Consider the following 18,820-nt stretch of genomic DNA (forward strand, 5'->3'; position numbering starts at 1 on the left):
CATCAACAGAGGCAACGGGTAGCAACTGAAATAGGTACGTAGCCAAGGCGGTCCGACAAAAGAGGTTGGTTGGGTGTTGTGTGTTGCGCCATTTGGCAGCAGATTGGATTCGAGCAGAGGTGAGCGGGCCAGCACTGGGATGGGATTCGGAGCGTTACCTTGTGCTGCTAGGTAGTCTACAGTACCTTACGTACCTACTTTGGCTAATCAGGTAGTTGGTGGGCAACGTCTTTTCGTCTGCTATTCGTTCGTCTCTGGCAGACGCAGGCTCTCATCGCCTCCTCCCTGTTCTCTTCCTTCTCATGGCATTCCGTATTGTTTTTCTGAGGTGGCAGGCGGGCGGGCAGGTGGGCAGGATGGAGAAGCCTGGTCCTTTACTTAGTCCCTTCTAGCTCGTTTGGCTCAGGCAGGATGGTATTTGTAGGCAGGCCTGTCTCCAACGCTCCGCTTGTTCCAGCCACACTGACTTCCCCGCGATACCTTCCCCCACCTCGTCGCCGCAAGAAAAACGTGTCTGTTTCTCTGTTTGTAGGATGAGAGGAAGGCTTTACTGACAACCGCTATCAGCTCGTCGTCCATATACCTAGATAGTTGCAAACATCTGTCGATCCTACGACAGATACCCACTACCGCTAGACTTGAATGATGTTTGATGCCTCTCCACAGCCCGACGACACACCCTGTACGATCGCCGGCGGTTCGCAGCAGCAACAGGGAAGCAAGCAACAGCAGAACCGAGCCTTGGATTGGCCCTGTCGCCCCTGCTTGCCACGCATTCGCCATGATTGCTGGCAGCCCAGTCCCTTCGTTTCCCTAACCGCTGGCCTGTTCCTGCCCGGTCGGTCCTGGTTCCGGGCCCATCGGGTCATCCCTGCCTTCCAGCTGTTGGGTTGGTCCAGCAGGCCGGGCTGTGGGGTCTCTTGCTCTGTTTCTGCCGGTACCTACGTACCCGGTACGTGTTCGTACCTACTTGCCTCGTGTCACTCGCAGCTTCCACTCCGCCTTCCGTCCTTCTGCTCCCTCACCTCATCAGCCCAAACCTGTCGTTCTCGCTGCACGTTGCTAGGTCGCTCCAGGTACCTAACGGTACGTACCGTACCATCTCAAGTTCCCAACTGCCCCGTTTTGTCGTGTTGTGCCTGGCCTTTGCCTTCCTTACCTTCCTTGTCGCTTTGCTTGCTTGCTGTGCCTTTCCTTTCCTCGCCTTGCGACCCATGCATGCCCTTCTTGTCCCGTCCCTTCCTCCCGCATTACCTTAAACCCCAACCGCAACCAGGCTCAGACCTCAAGACTCCCGACCTTGTCTTGCTTATTTTGTTTTTTTTTGGTTCCCGATCGTTTTCCTCTTCTCCAGCTTTCCTCTCCGACAGTCAAACTCCCAGCTCGAACATCGCCGAGACCGACGAGGCACTGGCATTGCGCCGACCTCTCCTTAACCCCCCACCCTCTCCCTCCTCTCACGCGCGCCGGCTCTACCCATCGATTAGGTACTGAATTTGCCCCGCTACTCCAGCAGCCATCGTATCCACCCGCCGCCAGCAGCGCCCAACCGATCACATCTCGACGTCGCGACAGCACAGCTTCCAGCTGCCACGAGAGCCGCTGCTGAAGCTGCACCCGTCGCCTTGCGCGCTGGCCCTCTTTATGGTCGCATTATGATTTCCATGCAGCGTTCCCTTTCCTCGCCAGTTCGCATAGTGTCTGCTTGTACGTCGTCGCACACAGCCATACAACCAAAACCACCTACCAACCTTCCTCCCCACGAGCTTCGCTTCTCCCATGTATTCCTTGCTCACATACTGACGCTTGCTGCGTCTTGGGCCTACAGCTGCCTCCCAAGATGACGCGAACCAGCCCCGACCACCGACCCCTCCCTCCGAGACTTACAACACCTCCTTCCGCTCCCGCCGTCAAAGGTCCCCGAGTCCCACCACCCGAAGCGCAGAGGCCGCCGTAAACATGCCCGTACGCCGTAGCGAAGACGTGCCCAGGAGACCCGCCTCCAGGTCGCACCAAAAGCCCGTGATTGCCCAAGCGTCTACGCTTTCGCCCGTCAAGGTCACCATGGACCCTTCGTCCGAAGTTCCGTCCGCATCCGCTGCTGGCAAGACATCCTCGCCCGCCCTCTCCCAGGCCCTTCTCCCCGACCCGTCCTTGTATGCGAATCCTCACCTGGCTCCCGAGCCCGACACCACGACCCTTGAGGAGCTCGCCCATTTGGTTAGGCTGTCCAAATACCAGGAGCGCAAGCGCGCAAACACGAGGATACGTTTGCAGAGAAACCTCATCTCTACGGCCCTGTCTGCCCGCCTGAACCGTTGCGGTGAGATTGCCAGAAAGAACTTGGTAGACTGTTTTCGATCCGATGACAAAAAGACCTTTGCCTCGCTCTTCAACGCCATTCACGATGTGCGCAAGAGCTGCGACGAGCTGCGACGCTATGCCCTTTTGGAACCAGAGATGGACTCTCTCCAGTCTCCTGCTTTGGCGTCGTCAGAAAGCGTGGACACGCCACCCAATTCAACATCGGGATCTAGTTCTCTTGGATCCATGACCCCTTTCCTCTCCGAATTGCCAGCCTCCGTCAGAGAAATCTTCCTGAACTTCCTGACTCAGATCAGGACCAACCCAGACTACTTGGCCGCGAGGTTGTGTTCCCTAACCCCTACAGAACTGAATGCCTTTACCTCGTTCCACCAGGGATCGGAACCTGTAGAATCCGTTCTGCCCTATCACGGCAGCCGCTCTTCAACCCGAAGTCACTCTGGTCCCAGTAGCCGAGGACCTGCCAGTTCACCTAATCCCATCGAACGCTTATTGTCTTTCCAGAGGCATGATCCTCTCTCAGCCTTGGTCCATACCTGCTTTGCCAACTCCGCCGGCCCCGACAGCGCCGAAGATAGACGCCGAACCGAGATATGGGGAACGGCTCTAGCAAGACTCATCACCGAGTCCAAGGCCAGCAGCGAGCCCATGCTGATTTCCGTACTCAACGTTTGGACTGCCATGCGCGATTGGTCCGGCAAATCCAACATGGAATGGTATCTCATGAAGATCCTCGAGGATGGTGCCTTTCTTCTGGACAAAGCCGAGGACCAACACGGCACCAGGTTCAACCTCGCCGACTGGACCGCCAAGGATAGTATTGCTGCCGAGGAGTTCTACGACAGGGCCGTCAATGAGCTCTTCGAGATCATCGATGACGAGGATGCAACTGGTATCCCCGAAGGCCTCATCGAGCTGGGTAACGCCATTTTGAAGAAGCTGGACAGCAAGCTCGTTGACGGCACGCGCAACTGGTTTGTATACAAATGGCTCTTCTCTGTCTTCCTTCTCGGCGTCGTCATACACCCGGAAAGCCACGGCCTCATGGGCGATTACCACATCACAGAGTATGGCCGACAGAAGATCCTCAAGCAAGTCGCCATGAGGGCGCAACAGCTGGTTGTGGAAATCACCTGGAACAAGAAGGGAACCGTCTCGACCCCGCCCAAGATCCAGGGCCACGTGGACAGCATCTTGAACCGATTCAAACGGTCCCGGTCTCAAAGACCCCCGGCCAAGTTGCTGCCCGCCCGTTCGATTACCTCCCTCCGGGAGACCGTCGAGGTCCATCCGTACCTGGTTGTGAGCCCGGCTGACCTGGTCACGCTTGTCAACGTCTTGTTCCCTGAGCGCCGGCCTATGTCAGCCCAGTCCAGCGGTTTTAGATCAGGGGCCCCTTCCATCTCTGGCTTTTCGGCGGTTTCTCAGCCCATCTCCATGGGTGCACCTCGGAGTAACTTCGACACGGCATCGATCCTCAGCACGAGTGCCTCATCGGTTCTCAGCGATGCTACAACCTCTCGCGAGACGATTCCGGAAGAGCACAGGACTGGCTCACCTCAGCGGTACTCGCCGCCTGTATTGGACCCTTTGGCCCAAAGACGCCTGAGCAATTACGAGGATGACGGTTATCGCCTACGCTTTGCTCTCCGCGAACTGAGCGCCCAAGTTGGAATGGACGTTGTGCAGGGCTCATGTCACCCTTGCGCTGAACGATGGGCTGTTTTGTTCATCTCGGCAGATGGAAACAGTTTGTCGAGCCAGATGACCTACGACCCGGACGAAGAAGTCGAAGACGAGGAGAATTCCTCAACCAGCGACACTGATGATGACGAGATTGACGAAAAGCCGGAGCTAGACAAGGACTACCATCAACTGAGAGATTCAATCCTGAAACTCGTCGAGGATTTCGAAATCCCGCCAAGCATTGAAGCGGAGGGTGGCCGCGCACAATTCAGCAATCGGGCCACCGGTATCAAGAAGTATCGATCCAAGAACAAGATCATTACTGCTGAGAAGACCACGCCCAGCAGAAATCCTTACCGTAGACGCGACGCCGAAGCGCAGGCGAGCCCCTCGCGGGATAACTTCACAGACGTTGACAATGACAACGCGTCCACAAAAGAGGCGGAAAAAAGGGCGGAAGCTGACGCGGAGCCGCCCTCAGTGCTCATCGCCATGCTCACTGCAGCCTCTGCACAATCTCGAGCCCAAGCTGACTTCGTGTCGGCGCATCTGTACTGGAAAACGCTGCAGCAGCTCAACGCACTCAGCTCCGAGTCTCTGCGGCGGAACGGTTTTGCAATACTCTTGAACATTTTCTCCCGCGGACCGCGGGATTCGATCCGTCGCTGCGCGTCCGCCATCGAAGAATACGACGCCTGGCTCGTCTGGCTCAAGCAAAGTCAGGAGCGACATGAAGGACTCATTGATGCCATGATGAAGCGTTTGCGCGCTCTTCGTGACAAGATGTGGTACGTCACAGACGTTCGCAATTCCGCACCCTACGAGCAGAGCCGCAATATTTGTGCTGCCCTCAAGACCATGGGCATGCCACGGCGGTATAACTCATACCAGCGAAACCGCGCCCATCATTCGCGAGGACCTGCGTCGAGCTATCTGTATCGCACAGAGACGCAGATCATGGACCTCCTCGCTGCTTCCGAAGAACAGGGTGGACCCAACAAGTTGAGCGATGACCAGGCAGACAAAACTTCGCGCTGGCTTCAACAGGCAGGGGTCGAAAACTTTTGCTGCGGTGAGGAGCGCATACACAGATTCTGTTGCGAGGTGGACACCTGCATATCAAAGTTGGTCGGCGAATCGATCATGGATGGCCCCGTCCTGTGGTCGAGTGAGCTGTACCAACGGGACAGGCGGAACCTGGAGACGAGCAGACCCGGCCCTCGGGACAGAGACCACCCGTATGACGACACGGCGAGCGTTATGAGTGACCCGGACCGCAGGTTCATGTCTACCGGTCGGCCTAGCTCTGTTCGGGACCTGCGTGCCATGTCGGCTCACAACTCAAGCCAGCAGTCATTTGACTCTGGCAGCTACCGTTTTTCAAGGGCAAGCACAGTCTTATCCGACATTATTGATGGACAGGACTATTTCGGCGTCTCGTCGCCCGTTCACACCATCGACTCCAGTTCTACGTTTTGGTCACCCTTTCAATCGGCGATCTCACCGAGCTCGACGACGTCCCGGGCCCACTCTCCAACAACAAGCATGACCAACCTGTCCAGCGTGTTCCAACAGTCTCACCCCCACTCACTGGGCTCTCACGCAAGCCACTCAGCCGGCAGGCCGGGTACTTCGGCATCATCTAATGAGACGATCCATCAACAGCGTCTTTCGGAAGAAAAGGCCCGCTTCCTCAACGAGCTGCGCCAGACGCTGGTTAGCCTACTGCTCTCCGATTTGGGTACCCTCGTCTTTTCGCGGGGGTCAGAGACGGACGACTGGTTTTCCACTTTGAGCCAAGAGTGTATCGACAGGCGCGATGCCCTCGATAGACGGGCACGGCGATCGGGTAAATCTGGCAAACTGCCGCTCAGACCGCGTGTCATTGAAAAGAAGAAGAGTTTTGGCAATTTGCGGGGTGCTGGCGAGACAGACAAGAACTCCGAAACCACGGAAACCGGAAGCGCCCCAGGGAACGACAGCCCAGTGACAAGCGACACCGTCTCCGCCCGGTCCAAACCCAACCTGAAGGAGTCCACGCCCGAATTCCCTTTCAAGAAGGCTTTCCAGCGCCTGCTCCGCATGTTTAGTGTCCATCCAAACCCTCACGCCAAACTGAGCGCTCTATACGAGCTACAACAGCTTATCATCGCATCTTTGGCCAGCAGCTCGCGGAGGTCGAGGCTGGGATGGAACCGACAAGATTTCATGTCGGGTCCAAGTGACGACTCCGCAGGGCACGGTCGCCCGAACCCGCTCGAAGAAGCAATCGATAACGTCAGAGGAAGACGTTCGCATACACTGCTGCAATCACCTCCAACCGCGCCACCTCCCATGGGGCCTCACCAGATGCGCCAGAGCAACACGGAGAATCGCAACGGTGTCTCGGGCAACTCATCAACGACTGATGCTGTCACAAACGCTCTGCGGACACTCTTCCGAGACGCGTCCATCCGCCCAAAGACGCTCTTCCGAGATTTGCAGTTCATCGCCGCTTTTGTCCACCCGTCCATCCTCGACAACACGGACAAGGGCACCGCGTTCTGGGACGCGGGTCTCGCCGCGCTGGGCCTCAAGCAAGAAGTATGCCGCACCATGATTGAGGTGGCGGACGAGGTGCAGGGGGTGTACACAAGTACTCGCAAGATGACCAGTGATGCACCCGCTCAAGATGCGGAGCGACTGGAAACCGACTCGCCGCCTCCTGTCACAACGGCGTACAGCTTGGCACAGGCAGGAAGGATGTGGACCATCACGGCAAAAGAGGGCCTTCCCACAGCCCAGCGAGAGTTGGCAATCTTCTACCTCTCCAACCCCGAGTTAGTAGAGCGGACCACGTTGCCTCTCTCCAAGCCACGCGAGGTCTTCAAGCAGGCTGTCATGGACAAATACGCAGGCGCGTCTGGACGAACTGGCCCCGGCGCCAGGCTCTATGCCGGGGATCGAAACCGCGCGTCTGCGGGTGCCTCCGGTCTAGGGGGCTCTGTTGGCTCTCAGCACGCGGGCCAGGACCCGGGCTCCAAAGACGGAGATGTTCGCAGCGACCCCGCGTTGATGTGTGTGGCTGTCCATTTCTTCCAGGCGGCAGAACAAGGAGGCGACGAGCTTGCTACTTCGTTCCTCCGCCAGAATGAGTTCAATGCCATGAGTTAGATGGCAGACGTTGGATTTACGACAAGATGCCCATTTTATTTCACTTTACACAACTTGTATTTGTTCCCTTCTCAGTACCTCCAGCTCAGCTGGGCTGTTGGATTATTTACGATCTGAAACGTTCCGTTCGCAAAGGCATATATATACACGCATACATACATGGTGGCATGGCGGCATCTGCACTGGGAGGTTGGTTGGTCTTGAGATCGTTGTCACTTGGCAACAATGGAGTAGATGGTGTTGCTCTTCAAACCCCCCCTACATACGCCCCCTTTTTGTTCTTCCCCTTTTCTTTTGGCAGCGGTTACATGGACTTTATGGAGGATATACCACTTTTCTACGTGTTATCATGACTATGGTATGAAATATAGACTTGGATCTATCTACAAACTTGCGTTCTCGGTAATGTGATGCCGTGAAAAAACTGGTTTTGTGACTACGAGTGGCCCAGCAAGCGTCGATATACTGAGGGAAGTTTTTGTTTCTATATCATAAACCTTGCGATGGATGTGGCCATGTGGGCTCTACAGGACAATCCCGACATGGGGCGAGACTCGGAAGTTCACAGTGACGGAATCAGTGTTGTTATATTATGTTCGCCTTGATGAAAAGGGCACATATGTAGTCAACATGCATATAGGACGATAAAATGCAACTGGAAATCAAATATGCCACCTGCCAAATGTGTTGGCTCATGGTCGATGCCATGTTGCCGAAGCAGCACACCTCCTTCCCCCCCGTAATACACTAGCTTGTGCCCTCCCTTTTTTGTGTGTGCACAGCGTAGAGTGTTTAAGCATACGATTTGTCTCTGGAGACCCCGGACGCCTTTCCCCGTTTTAATTCTTCCTTTCTGAGAAAGAAGTTGAAAAGAATTCATATCCACGTCAACCATTCCAACCCTTGACCGTTTTCTGGCTTCTTTTCGTTGAGAGCCTCCTTTCTTTTCCTTTCCCTTTCTTCTTCTTGATAACCAACGCCTGCCCCACCATCATGAAAAGCACGTCTCTGGCGACCACCGCGAGGCGTCTACTGTCCTCTGCCGAAGCGTATGTCAAAGTCCTTGAGCACGCTCATGATGCTTGCGGCCTCGACCTCTATGGGTAGGCGGGACGGCGAGGGCAGCGTTTGGCCCGGCTTGGGCGCGGCGCGCAGCTTGGGCAACCATGAGCCGATGTCATCGGCGGCCTTCTCGAAGTTGCGATGGCTGGATAGGGTCTGGTAGGCCTCGGCGCAGCTCAGGCTAAGGCCGAGCCTGCCCTTGGTTGGGAGGCGCGGAGGCGCGGACTCGGACTTGCAGCATCCGCCGCCGGGCCCAGCACCACCGCAGCAGCCCCCACCGCCGCCGGAGGCGCTGTCACCACTGCGCTCAAAGTTTGCGGACAGTGCGCGGCAGAAGAGACCAGACTTGGGATCAGCAAGGCACTGGGCACAAGACCCGGGTCCCTTAGGGCCGCAACCGCGGGAGACCGGGGCGCTGGGCTGGGTAGTCTGGGGCCTGGGGCGGAGCTTGACGGCGCCGTCGGCGTTGATCTCTATGGGCATGGGTGGGGGGACGGCGTCATTCTCCGAGGGGGGAGGGGTTTGGGTCTGTTGAGAGTAGGCGGGGGGAGGACCATAATCGGTAGTGGCCGGGGGGCCAAGGGCCATGGAAGTGTCGGCGCAGAGGCAGTAGCTTCCATCCTTGCAAAACCCGCACGAGTCCTTGAAGGACACGGTAGGAAGCTGGGGCTGAGGCTGCATCAGAGAAATTGATGGCGGCTGTTGCTGCTGCTGCTGCAGTGCGGGTGCCTTTTTGGAGAACATGGCAGTGAAGTCGATCTCAGTCTCCTCCTCTGGCGGAGTCGGCTCGGTGCGGACACGTTTCTCAGTGGAAGTGAGGGCCGATGGTGACGGCGCCCTCTTCAGGTCGGAAATGATGGCGCTTTTGATAGTCTCCTCAAGGCACGCGCATCGGCCTCCGAGAGTGCAGTTACCGCATCCTGTGACGGTGTCGGTAAGAATTTCGTTGGCGCAGGCGCAGCCGTCAGGGCCGCATGAGCCGCAGCCAAACGGGGCGGGGGAGTCGTCCATGTGGGTCGAGTCCTGGGGGGAGACGATCTGCGAGATGGAAAAGGGCTGGTTTGAGTGGCCGACCGAGGGAGTAGGTGGCTCGTGGTGGGTGAGCTGTGAGTCCCTACGGCGAGGAGACGGCAGGCGTCTAGGGGCCGTGGCCTGTTCGCTCCAGCGCCTTTTCTGGCCTTCGAGCTCGGTCTCAGCCTTGACGCGGTCCTTCCTCTCGCGGTCCAGCATGTTCTCGAGGACGAGGCATCGGGACTTGAAGGACTGCAGCTCCATCTCCAGGCCGTGCACCCTGTCCTTGAGGTCTTTCTCGGCCTTTTCATGGCCTTCGCGGATCTCTTCGAGCTGCTCCTCCAGCTCGCCGACCCTCGCAGCCCTGCGCTCGCGGAAGGCCCGCTGGGCAGCGCGGTTCTGAGCCTTGCGCTTGGTGGGCGGGGTGTCGGTGGCGGGCTTGCGGCCGGGCTTCGGCCTGGGAGGGATAACCCATTCCTTGGTGGTCATGGACATCTTGGGCGCCTCGGTCATGGGCGGCGGGCTGATGACGGAGGCCATGGACATTTTGTTCAGGACCTGGGGGACCTGGGGCGGCCTGGCTGAAATGGGTTGCGCAGCGTTGGGTCTGATGGCGGGAAGCTGATGCGGGGCGTGGGAAGCATTTGTCGGGCCGCTCGAGGTGGGCGTCGGCGCTCCGCCGGGAGTGCTTGCGGCGGGGGAAGCGGCGGAGGCGGGGGTGGAAACAACCGAGTTGGAGCGGGATGCGGCGCTGTAGACGCTTCGGGCGTCGGTCGCTGGTGGTGAGGCAACGGGAGAAAAGGTTGATGAGGCGTGGTGATGGTGGGAAGAGGAGGGAGGAGAGGAGGAGACGGAGGTGGAAACACCTGAGGCGACCATCATGGAAAGGACGAACGAGCAGCAGCAGGGTGGATCCGCGGGCGGGGTTCGGTATGGCCGCTCATTCGCTGGCGAATGGGGGGACGCAGCTACGACAGCTGGGAGGCGCTGGGTGCAGGTGGCACAACGGTGGGCTGCAGAAGTTTGCCGGCTGGTAAATCCGAGGATGCGGTTCGGCTCAGGTGGTGACGCTCGGCTGTCAGTGACGGAACGAGACGATGGGCTTAGAAGTGATGAAGCGCCAGAAAAAGAACAAAACAACGTGCGCAGCGCAACGGATCTTGTGGTTTTTTTTCTTCTTCTCTCTTTCTTTTTTCTCTTTAAAAAAAAAGGCAGCTTTGTTTCATCGAACTGGAATCGGAGTCGTCCGAAGAGTTGTCGCAGTGAGGATGGTGGGTGATCTGGGCTGATGCCGAGAAGAGATTTGAGCGGATGTTCCCCTACTGCAACTGCAACTGCAACTGCAAAGCTGATAGGCCTGTGTCTGGCCTGCAATGCACACGTACACACGGGTCTGTCAAGGTGTGTTCTCCCGAAGAGTGTGCGAAAATGCGATCGTTGTGTTGGTGGTCGCGTGTAAGTGGGTTCCGAGTAGCGATGAGTCTGAGAATGGGAAGGGAGCGAGAAGCCCAAGGATTGTTTGTGTGATGGTGATGAGGAAAAGTTTTGTTCTGGTTCCTGTTTCTTCCGGAGACCTCGAATATGGTGCGGATTGGTGGGAGATGCTGCGTTGGTTTGTTGGGGGAACCGACGACAAGAACAAAAGGAGCGGAAGGGGGGGGGGGGGAGGGGATTGGAGGAACACGAGGGACTGGAGGGGTGTGAAGAGGGGGGGGAAGGGGATTGAAGAAGGATTTTTTGATCTGATTGATAAGATTATCTTGCTCGCAAGGCCCCCACCCAGGGCCTGCCGCTAGTCTCGCGCGGTACCCAGGCAAGTCACTGTACTGGTTTTCGCTCCGGGTTTTTCGGTTTTTTTCCCCCTCCCACCAGGAAGCCCCAGACTTTCTACGAATACAGCCCACTCACTCGCTCGTCTCTCACTCACTCATTCGCCAATCATCCAAGTACTCACCCGCTTGCTTCCACACTGCTCTAACCCTGATGATTCCCACAACTTCCAGCCTATCCTCTTGCGGATGGCCGTAACAGGTACACACTGTCGGGCCAAGCTAGGTGCAATCGTTCGATGTCCTCCATGTGGCTTTCCGGCTTCCAGCTCCATTCCGGGCTGCGATCTCGGATCATGTTTCGCTGCGCTCGACGCTTGCACAGCCCGACTTTTCCCACAGATCACCGCCCTGAACTCGCCGAGGGACCCACCATCGTTGGCTCTGATCCCGGGCCGCTGCTGGGTTTCCGTGTCGTAAGAGCGCCAGAGCCAGCCCCCTCGCCATCCTGATTCCTCCGTTGGCTTTCCAGCCCAGACTCCACGGTGTCAAGTAACAGCGCGAGTACAGTACAAATGATTCGTCCGCATACACTCACCTACACACTCACCACATCCCGAAGGGCCTTGACCTCATCAGGGTCTGCCCCGATGTCGCACTGGTGGTTCCGCATGTGCGTGGGAGCATGGGCAGTAATGAGCGTGGGATAAAGTAAAGTTGCATCTCCATATGAAATCTGTCTCATCATTGACAAATGAGAAGTACCCTTTGTCCGATGACTCGTCTCGTATACCGAAACGTCAGCGACGAGGGTCGAGGGCGTCAAGAAACCCATGAAAATGCCCCTTGGAGTCGAACGACGTCGGCTTCAAATAGAGTCTAATGGCATTTTGTTGTTGTTTTGACAGCAAGTGTGGGCTAATGAGTCAGACTCGAACAAGCTACAAAGCTAAGAGATGATTTTTACACTGAGAATCATGTAACACAAGACAAAAACCGCTCCGAGGAGAGAGTACATGATAACCGGGAGTTTATGCCGCAATGGAACCTCTGTCGTGTGTCACCGCTAGACGTCCAATTGCCTCGGGCCAGTTCATCAGAGAGATCAGGAGGTACATGATAAGATGTAACCACCCACCATTCCTTTGACCTCAATCCGGATTACCGACCGAGCGTGCATGGCATCCCACACACACCACACCTTCAGTCTGAACAATCATTGGATTCAGCCCCCTGACGGTTGTGTCCTCCCGCACGCTCACATGAGACGCTCGATTTTCGGGCATAAACCACTCACTCACTTCCATACCCTCTCACCCTCCGGCGTTGAGTTCACTCTTTACGAACTGCCTCTTGCTCAGCCCACAGTTTTCACTCTACACAATCAGATCGGTCCTTTCCATCCCACAATTTGCTGGTTAGAGTGGAGGCAAGGGAAGGTGGGAGCCGCAAGAAGTGACCAACAGAATGCGCACATCACACCGCACTGGGGCGACGGTAATTGTCGGCGTTCACCAGGCCTCGCAGGTGGCGCCCTAAAGGCGTTGCCGCACAAGGGACACCCTTCCTCCGAGTCAAACGCCAAGTACGCCGGACTAGCCCGGGCTCCGTGTCATTGTTTTCTGAAGCCCAACGGTAATTCTTGGAGGAATCCAGCTGTGGCGCTTACACAGTACAGTGGTTGCGATGCAAAATGTCTGATGTGTGCATTCGTCGAGGCGTTTACTCTCGAGTCTTATTCTGAGCAGCTTCGCTCTCTCTCTCGCCAATGATCGCATTGGAAATGATGACGTGCCGTCATCGTCGCAAGAGCCGAGCGGGACATGTTCACTTTCAGTTTCACTGGTCAGATTCTATCCATTCCTAAGCCAAATCATTGTGGAGTAAGTACGTAGGTAGGTACCGCGTCGTAAGTACGAGCACAGGGAGTAGCATCCGTAAGGTACAGATACACTTCTACCGCTTGCGCAACCGTGTCCACTGAGAGCAGTGGGAATCAGGTGGAGCTCCCAGCGCACTGCTCACGCCTCCCATTCCCACAGTGAATCCCCCGCCAAACTCAATCCGGCTTCTCAAGAAGCTGCATGGCTCCAACAAAGTCGCGCGAAGCGGAACCACCACAACCACTACCACTACCACTCCAAGCTACCATTCAAACCGCACCTCACGAATCACATCCCAACAATACTCGATCCCGATTTTCCAGCCTGGGTAGCAAAAACCACGCCTTGCTCCGAGCTCCAACGCCTTACACCGACTTGCCGACCGAGGCCACCTTCACGACACGTAACGAACCAACCAACCACACGCACGCCCACGTCCATCATCCAGGCGCTCAAACTATACACGCATACGCGCACATTTACACAAACAGCAGCATGGCCAACCTCGGCATCCAATCACCGACCCGGCAAACGGCCGCCTTTCACCTCCCCTCGTCGTCCTCTTCTTCGGCCGCCAGCGACGACGACGATGCCCCGCTGCCATTTCCCGCCGCCCTTCCCCGATCCGACTTCCTCGCTCCAGACTTCCACCCGGCAAACTACCTCTCCGCCCTGCCGCACCGCCACCAGACCCTCGACGACCTGAAGGCCGAGCTGCGCGACCGCAGCGCCGCCATCAGCGCCGAGCTGCTCGAGCTCGTCAACGGCAACTACACCGCCTTCCTGTCGCTCGGCAGCGAGCTGCGCGGCGGCGACGAGAGGGTCGAGAGCGTCCGCGTCGCCATGCTCGGCTTTCGGAGGGCCGTCGAGGAGATCAAGGCAAGGGTACGCACGAGGGGCGAGGAGGTCCAGGGTCTGAGCGGCGACCTGAGGGAAGTGAGGAGGGAGATCGAGGCGGGCAGGAAGATGCTGGAGCTGGACGAGCGGCTATCTGCGCTGGAGGAACATCTCGCGCTGGCGAGCTTGCCTGGGAAGGCCTCGTCGGACGATGAGGACGACGACTGGGATGCGGATGACAGCGAAGAGGATGAGGAGGATGGGGAGGAGGGCGGCGCTGGTGGGCTCGTGGCGAGCAGTCCTGCAAAGCTGGCGGGCTTTGCGCAGGACTTCTGCATCATCGAAGCCCTGGCAGATGCCATCGGACGTGAAGTCCCGTTCGTCGTCAAGACGGAGGCGCGCATGACGAGGTGTCGAAATACCATCCTCCTCGACCTCGGAACGGCAATGAAGGAGGCGCGGAAGGCCGGGAACAAGGGCCAGGCGAGAGTAGTCAAGTACCTCGGCCTTTACGGATTGTTGAACGCCCAGGCAGAGGCGATCAAGGCCCTCAAGAGCAGTTGAGCGTGGAGGTCGTTCTTTGGCGGACACATGGAAAGGAAGCGCCCCCCTGGCAAAAACAACAAGTAGCGATGCATATGATACCCCCTCCTCGGATCTCCGACATGTTCTAAAGCGCTATGCCACTTTTTTTTTGATACACGTGTAATAAACAACATATGATACATTTTGATCTAACCTCCCTTCCCCCTCCCAATACACGCTGCTTCCGCGTCGCCCCTTTTGTCTTATTGTACAAATCACATGACGTTAGACAAGTGAGCCGGCGTGACCTTCTCGTCCGTCGAGCCATAGTTGCCGTTCAAGCTGAAACCCGGGCCCTGGGAGGTGCTCAGCACGACCTCATGGACCTCCTTGTGCGTGTCGAGCTGGGCGATGTCGTCCTTGATGTGGGCAACGAATGCCTTGACGTTGGCCGACAGCATCTTGGGGGTGAAGCCGAGCTGGCCGATGGCCATGCGGATGGCGCCCATGCGCTCGCGGTAGTTATCGGCGCCCATGGTCTCGCGGATGGCGCCTGAGATGTTGTCGGTGATGGTCTTCATGCGGCGGTTAGGCATCAGACCCTTGGGGCCGAGGATGCGTCCCAGCGCCGCCTTGTTGAGGGCGGCCTCGCTCTCGGTGTGGCAGATGAGGCGGTTGAAGACGATGTCCTCGTTGCGGATGGCCTCGAAGACGGACGCCTCGCCCACGACGACGGCGCCGGCCTGGATGGCCTCCTGCGCGATCTGGCTGCCCTCAGGGCAGATGACACCCACGCGGACGTCCGACTTGACGGGGTTCGGAAGGCGGATGCGGTTCTTGACGACGGAGCCGTTGCGCGGCGTCTTGAGGTGGACGGAGATCTCGTACTTGACGGCCTGGGGAGGGCGGCCGACTTCGTAAGCACGGAGGTAGCTGCAGTCACGGTCAGTTAGCATGTGTGTTTTAATGTGGATGCAGAGTATGAATGTCTGTATCTTACCGCATGGCGTCGCAAAGGGAGAACTGGGGGCAGTTCTGGACGTTGTATGTCTTGAAGTCCTTGGGGACCTTCTTCTTCTTCTTGTCCGTCTTCTTGCTACCTCCCTGGTTGCTCGCGCATCGTGTCTGGGCGACGGACGGGACGAGGAACCGCGGTATCGTGCAGACCGTCGGTCTTGTCGAGGCGGAGAGGGCCAGACGGGCCATTGAGGCCATGCATTGGGTTGTTGACGCCATCACGGGGGCTTGGGTATACGTGAAATTCAAAGATGCAGCAACACCAATCCAAGCTGGGGGGGGCCGCTTAACGATTTGTCGCGTGTGAAGCTCTGGCCCAAGAAGACTGCAGAAAAAAGGTTGCGGCCTGGTCGTTGAGGCTGGAATTGCTATCTTATCGATTGAGTATCGCTTATCAACAGACCGGCCCGGTCCCGGTGTGAGCGGTACGTACTCGGGCCTTTCGAACAAACCACTCTCATCCGACTTTATCTTGAAAGAAGAGTCAATAAATTAATTTTTCTCTAGTCCTGGAACCAATTTGCATAAAGGCCTTGGCTTAAGAGAAAGGATTTCTTCTGGTTCTTACGTTCTTTTCCAATTTATTTGTAGAATATCATATTCTGCCAAGACAAGAGGCAGGTCTCCATTCGTACTTACTACCACTCAGTCCAACACCGGACTCGGCCATCTGCGCTGAGCCACCAATCAGATCAATTATCTCACTGGACCGTCTGAGCTACTCTCGGTGAACCGGTGAGCGACCCCGAGGCGTTACCCCTCCATGAATTTTACCCCCACCACGAAATATCAGCCACTCGCAGCATTTGACTCACGATACATCAGGACCATCCTGCCCATCGAATCCTCCCCGACCTCTTGATCGTCTCAATTGGATCATAAAATCGCCATCATGAAGGCCGAGGAGCTCCAGACCCTTCCCACCGCGCTGGCCGGCGACTTCAAGTCGATCGAGCCGCACCTTCGCGCTCTCGACAAGCACTTGACGCTGCGCACCTTCGTCGAGGGCTACTCGCTGGGAGAGACCGAGACCAAGATCTGGCAGACTCTCAAGCTGAACAAGGTTGCTATGGGCTTCATCCGCAAGGGAACTCTAGCCAACCTCACCCGTTGGTACGTCATGACTGTCGCCCCTCCCCGTTCCTCGTCTGTTCTGGTGTCTTGAGAAAGCTGATCACACGATCTCCAGGTTCACCTTCATCGAGACCACTCACCCCGAGATCCAGGCCGAGACGAACGCCGCCGATGCCGAGCGCAAGGCCAAGGTTGCCGCTGCCAGCAAGAAGGGCGCCAACTACTCGCTCTCTCTCCAGAACGCCGAGGCCGGCGTCGTCACCCGTTTCCTCCCCGAGCCCTCGTTCGTGCCCTTCTCCCCATGGTCGTGCATGACATGACAAGTAGCCCACCGCTAACTACGCAACACCAGAGGATACCTTCACATCGGCCACGCCAAGGCGGCGCTCCTGAGCGACTACTTTGCCCACGAGGCCTACAACGGCAAGCTCCGCCTCCGTCTCGATGACACCAACCCCGCTAAGGAGAGCGAGGAGTTCCAGGACGCCATCGTCGAGGACCTCAAGATGATGGGCATTACCCCTGACGCGCTCTCCTACACTTCGGACTACTTCGACTACCTCTACGAGACCTGCGTCCGTCTCATCAAGGAGGGCCACGCCTACGCCGACGACACGGAGCAGGAGACGATGCGTAACGAGCGCACCGAGGGCATCGCATCCAAGTGCAGAGACCGCAGCGTCGAGGAGAACCTGCGCATCTTCGAAGAGATGAAGAACGGCACCCCTGAGGGCTTGAGCAACTGCATCCGTGCCAAGATCTCAGTCGACAACGTCAACAAGGCCCTGCGAGACCCCGTCATCTACCGCTGCAACATCGAGAACAAGCACCACCGCACCGGCGACAAGTGGAAGATCTACCCCATGTACGACCTCGCCTGCCCCGTCGTCGACTCCCACGAGGGTGTCACTCACGCCCTCCGTTCCACCGAGTACACCGACCGCAACCCCCTCTACCAGTGGTTCATCGACACCCTGAAGCTGCGCCAGGTCTACATGCACGACTTCAGCCGCATCAACCTCGTCCGCACCTTCCTCTCCAAGAGAAAGCTCGCCAAGATCGTCGAGAAGGGCACCGTCTGGGGCTGGGACGACCCGCGTATGCCCACCATCCGCGGTGTGCGCAGACGCGGCATGACCATCCCTGCCCTCCGCGAGTTCATCATTAAGCAGGGACCCAGCCGCAACGTCGTCAACATGGACTGGGCGTCGTTCTGGAACATCAACAAGAAGGTCATCGACCCTGTTGCGCCGCGTCACACTGCCATCCTCGAGAAGGACGCCGTCAAGGTCAAGGTCATCGGCGCCGACGCCCCCGCGGCCCCGCGCACCGAGGACAAGCCCAAGCACCCCAAGAACCCCGACGTCGGCACCAAGAAGGTCGTCTTCTCGAGCGAGCTCATCCTCGACCAGGCTGATGTCAAGAGCTTCAAGAAGGACGAGGAGTTCACCCTCATGGGCTGGGGTAACGCCTTCGCGCGCGAGATCGGCGCGACGGACCCCATCACCGACCTCACGGTCGAGCTCCACCTCCAGGGCGACTTCAAGACGACGGACAAGAAGGTCACCTGGCTCTCGACGGCCGGCACCAAGCTCGTCAAGGCCGAGCTCTGGGACTTTGACTACCTCATCAACAAGGACAAGCTCGAGGAGGACGACGTGCTCGAGCAGGTCCTCAACCCCAACACCTCGACCATGGAGACGGCGTGGTGCGACGCCGGCGTTGGCGAGCTTAAGAAGGACGATATCATCCAGCTCGAGAGGCGGGGCTTCTTCCGCGTCGACAAGGGTCTCGACGAGGGCGACGTCGTTGTTCTGTTCAACATCCCCACCGGCAAGGCCAAATAAGTCGTGTCAGTTTGTTTCTCCGCCATTTTGTAGCTAGATACAAGGTCATGAAAGAAATGATGAATTGAAGCATGAACTCAAAGAGGACGGGGCGTCTTGCTATATTGTGTTTCGAATGTGATTATATCCTACCCATGTCGGAAAAGACAAGTCAGACGGGATAGGGGCGTATAGCTACGTTCATTAAGGGCGAGTGTGTTACTCCCCGCCTGACATCATTGAATACACTTTCAACTTGTCTCTGCGGACGGAATTAACACCGAAAGTCTCCAAGAACTCGCTGCTCCAGGCCAGTTTCAATGCGATTGATGGAAATTCTCTGGTAGAACACCAGCGGCAACCGACGGACCTAGTCCTATGTTTCTGAAGAGACGCTGGGCATCGACCATTGTGGACAGTCAATCAGACCATTGGTACATCAGCTCACTGTAGCCACCCCAGCTCCCCAGTGGCCTGCAGAAGAATGGATTGTTGAAGGGAGGCCAACAGTGACTGGCCTAGACCGCCGTTCGTCATCGTCACCCCACAGCTTCCCGCATCCTGACTGCAAGGATCGCCCAGTGCGGGGGTTTCCGCGGTTGCGTACAGGTCTTCCCTCAAGGAACGGCTGCAGACGAACTGGATAGACCGT

The 18,820-nt window shown here is 57.4% G+C and overlaps 5 protein-coding genes across 5 annotated transcripts; 3 read left to right on the forward strand and 2 right to left on the reverse strand.

The window, feature by feature from the left end:
* Positions 1–1,655: 1,655 nt before the first annotated feature.
* CH63R_03654 (uncharacterized protein) lies at positions 1,656–7,164 on the forward strand (the record flags this gene model as incomplete). Its single annotated transcript, XM_018298629.1, has 2 exons — positions 1,656–1,707; positions 1,829–7,164. 2 exons carry the CDS (start codon positions 1,656–1,658, stop codon positions 7,162–7,164), a joined length of 5,388 nt encoding a protein of 1,795 aa, XP_018159875.1.
* A 1,029-nt stretch (positions 7,165–8,193) lies between these two features.
* Positions 8,194–10,116, reverse strand: CH63R_03655 (BZIP transcription factor; the record flags this gene model as incomplete). Its single annotated transcript, XM_018298630.1, has 1 exon — positions 8,194–10,116. One exon carries the CDS (start codon positions 10,114–10,116, stop codon positions 8,194–8,196), a length of 1,923 nt encoding a protein of 640 aa, XP_018159876.1.
* Positions 10,117–13,384: 3,268 nt separating this feature from the next.
* On the forward strand, positions 13,385–14,290 carry CH63R_03656 (uncharacterized protein; the record flags this gene model as incomplete). The annotated part of the gene is made up of 1 exon (XM_018298631.1): positions 13,385–14,290. One exon carries the CDS (start codon positions 13,385–13,387, stop codon positions 14,288–14,290), a length of 906 nt encoding a protein of 301 aa, XP_018159877.1.
* A 236-nt stretch (positions 14,291–14,526) lies between these two features.
* Positions 14,527–15,487, reverse strand: CH63R_03657 (Ribosomal protein L1p/L10e; the record flags this gene model as incomplete). Its single annotated transcript, XM_018298632.1, has 2 exons — positions 14,527–15,184; positions 15,252–15,487. The coding sequence occupies 2 exons, from the start codon at positions 15,485–15,487 to the stop codon at positions 14,527–14,529; spliced, it is 894 nt and encodes a 297-aa protein (XP_018159878.1).
* A 673-nt stretch (positions 15,488–16,160) lies between these two features.
* CH63R_03658 (Glutamyl-tRNA synthetase) lies at positions 16,161–18,189 on the forward strand (the record flags this gene model as incomplete). The annotated part of the gene is made up of 3 exons (XM_018298633.1): positions 16,161–16,381; positions 16,458–16,625; positions 16,695–18,189. The coding sequence occupies 3 exons, from the start codon at positions 16,161–16,163 to the stop codon at positions 18,187–18,189; spliced, it is 1,884 nt and encodes a 627-aa protein (XP_018159879.1).
* Positions 18,190–18,820: the final 631 nt, after the last annotated feature.

Source organism: Colletotrichum higginsianum, chromosome 3 (assembly GCF_001672515.1).
Source record: "Colletotrichum higginsianum IMI 349063 chromosome 3, whole genome shotgun sequence".
NCBI classification, from domain to species: domain Eukaryota; kingdom Fungi; phylum Ascomycota; class Sordariomycetes; order Glomerellales; family Glomerellaceae; genus Colletotrichum; species Colletotrichum higginsianum.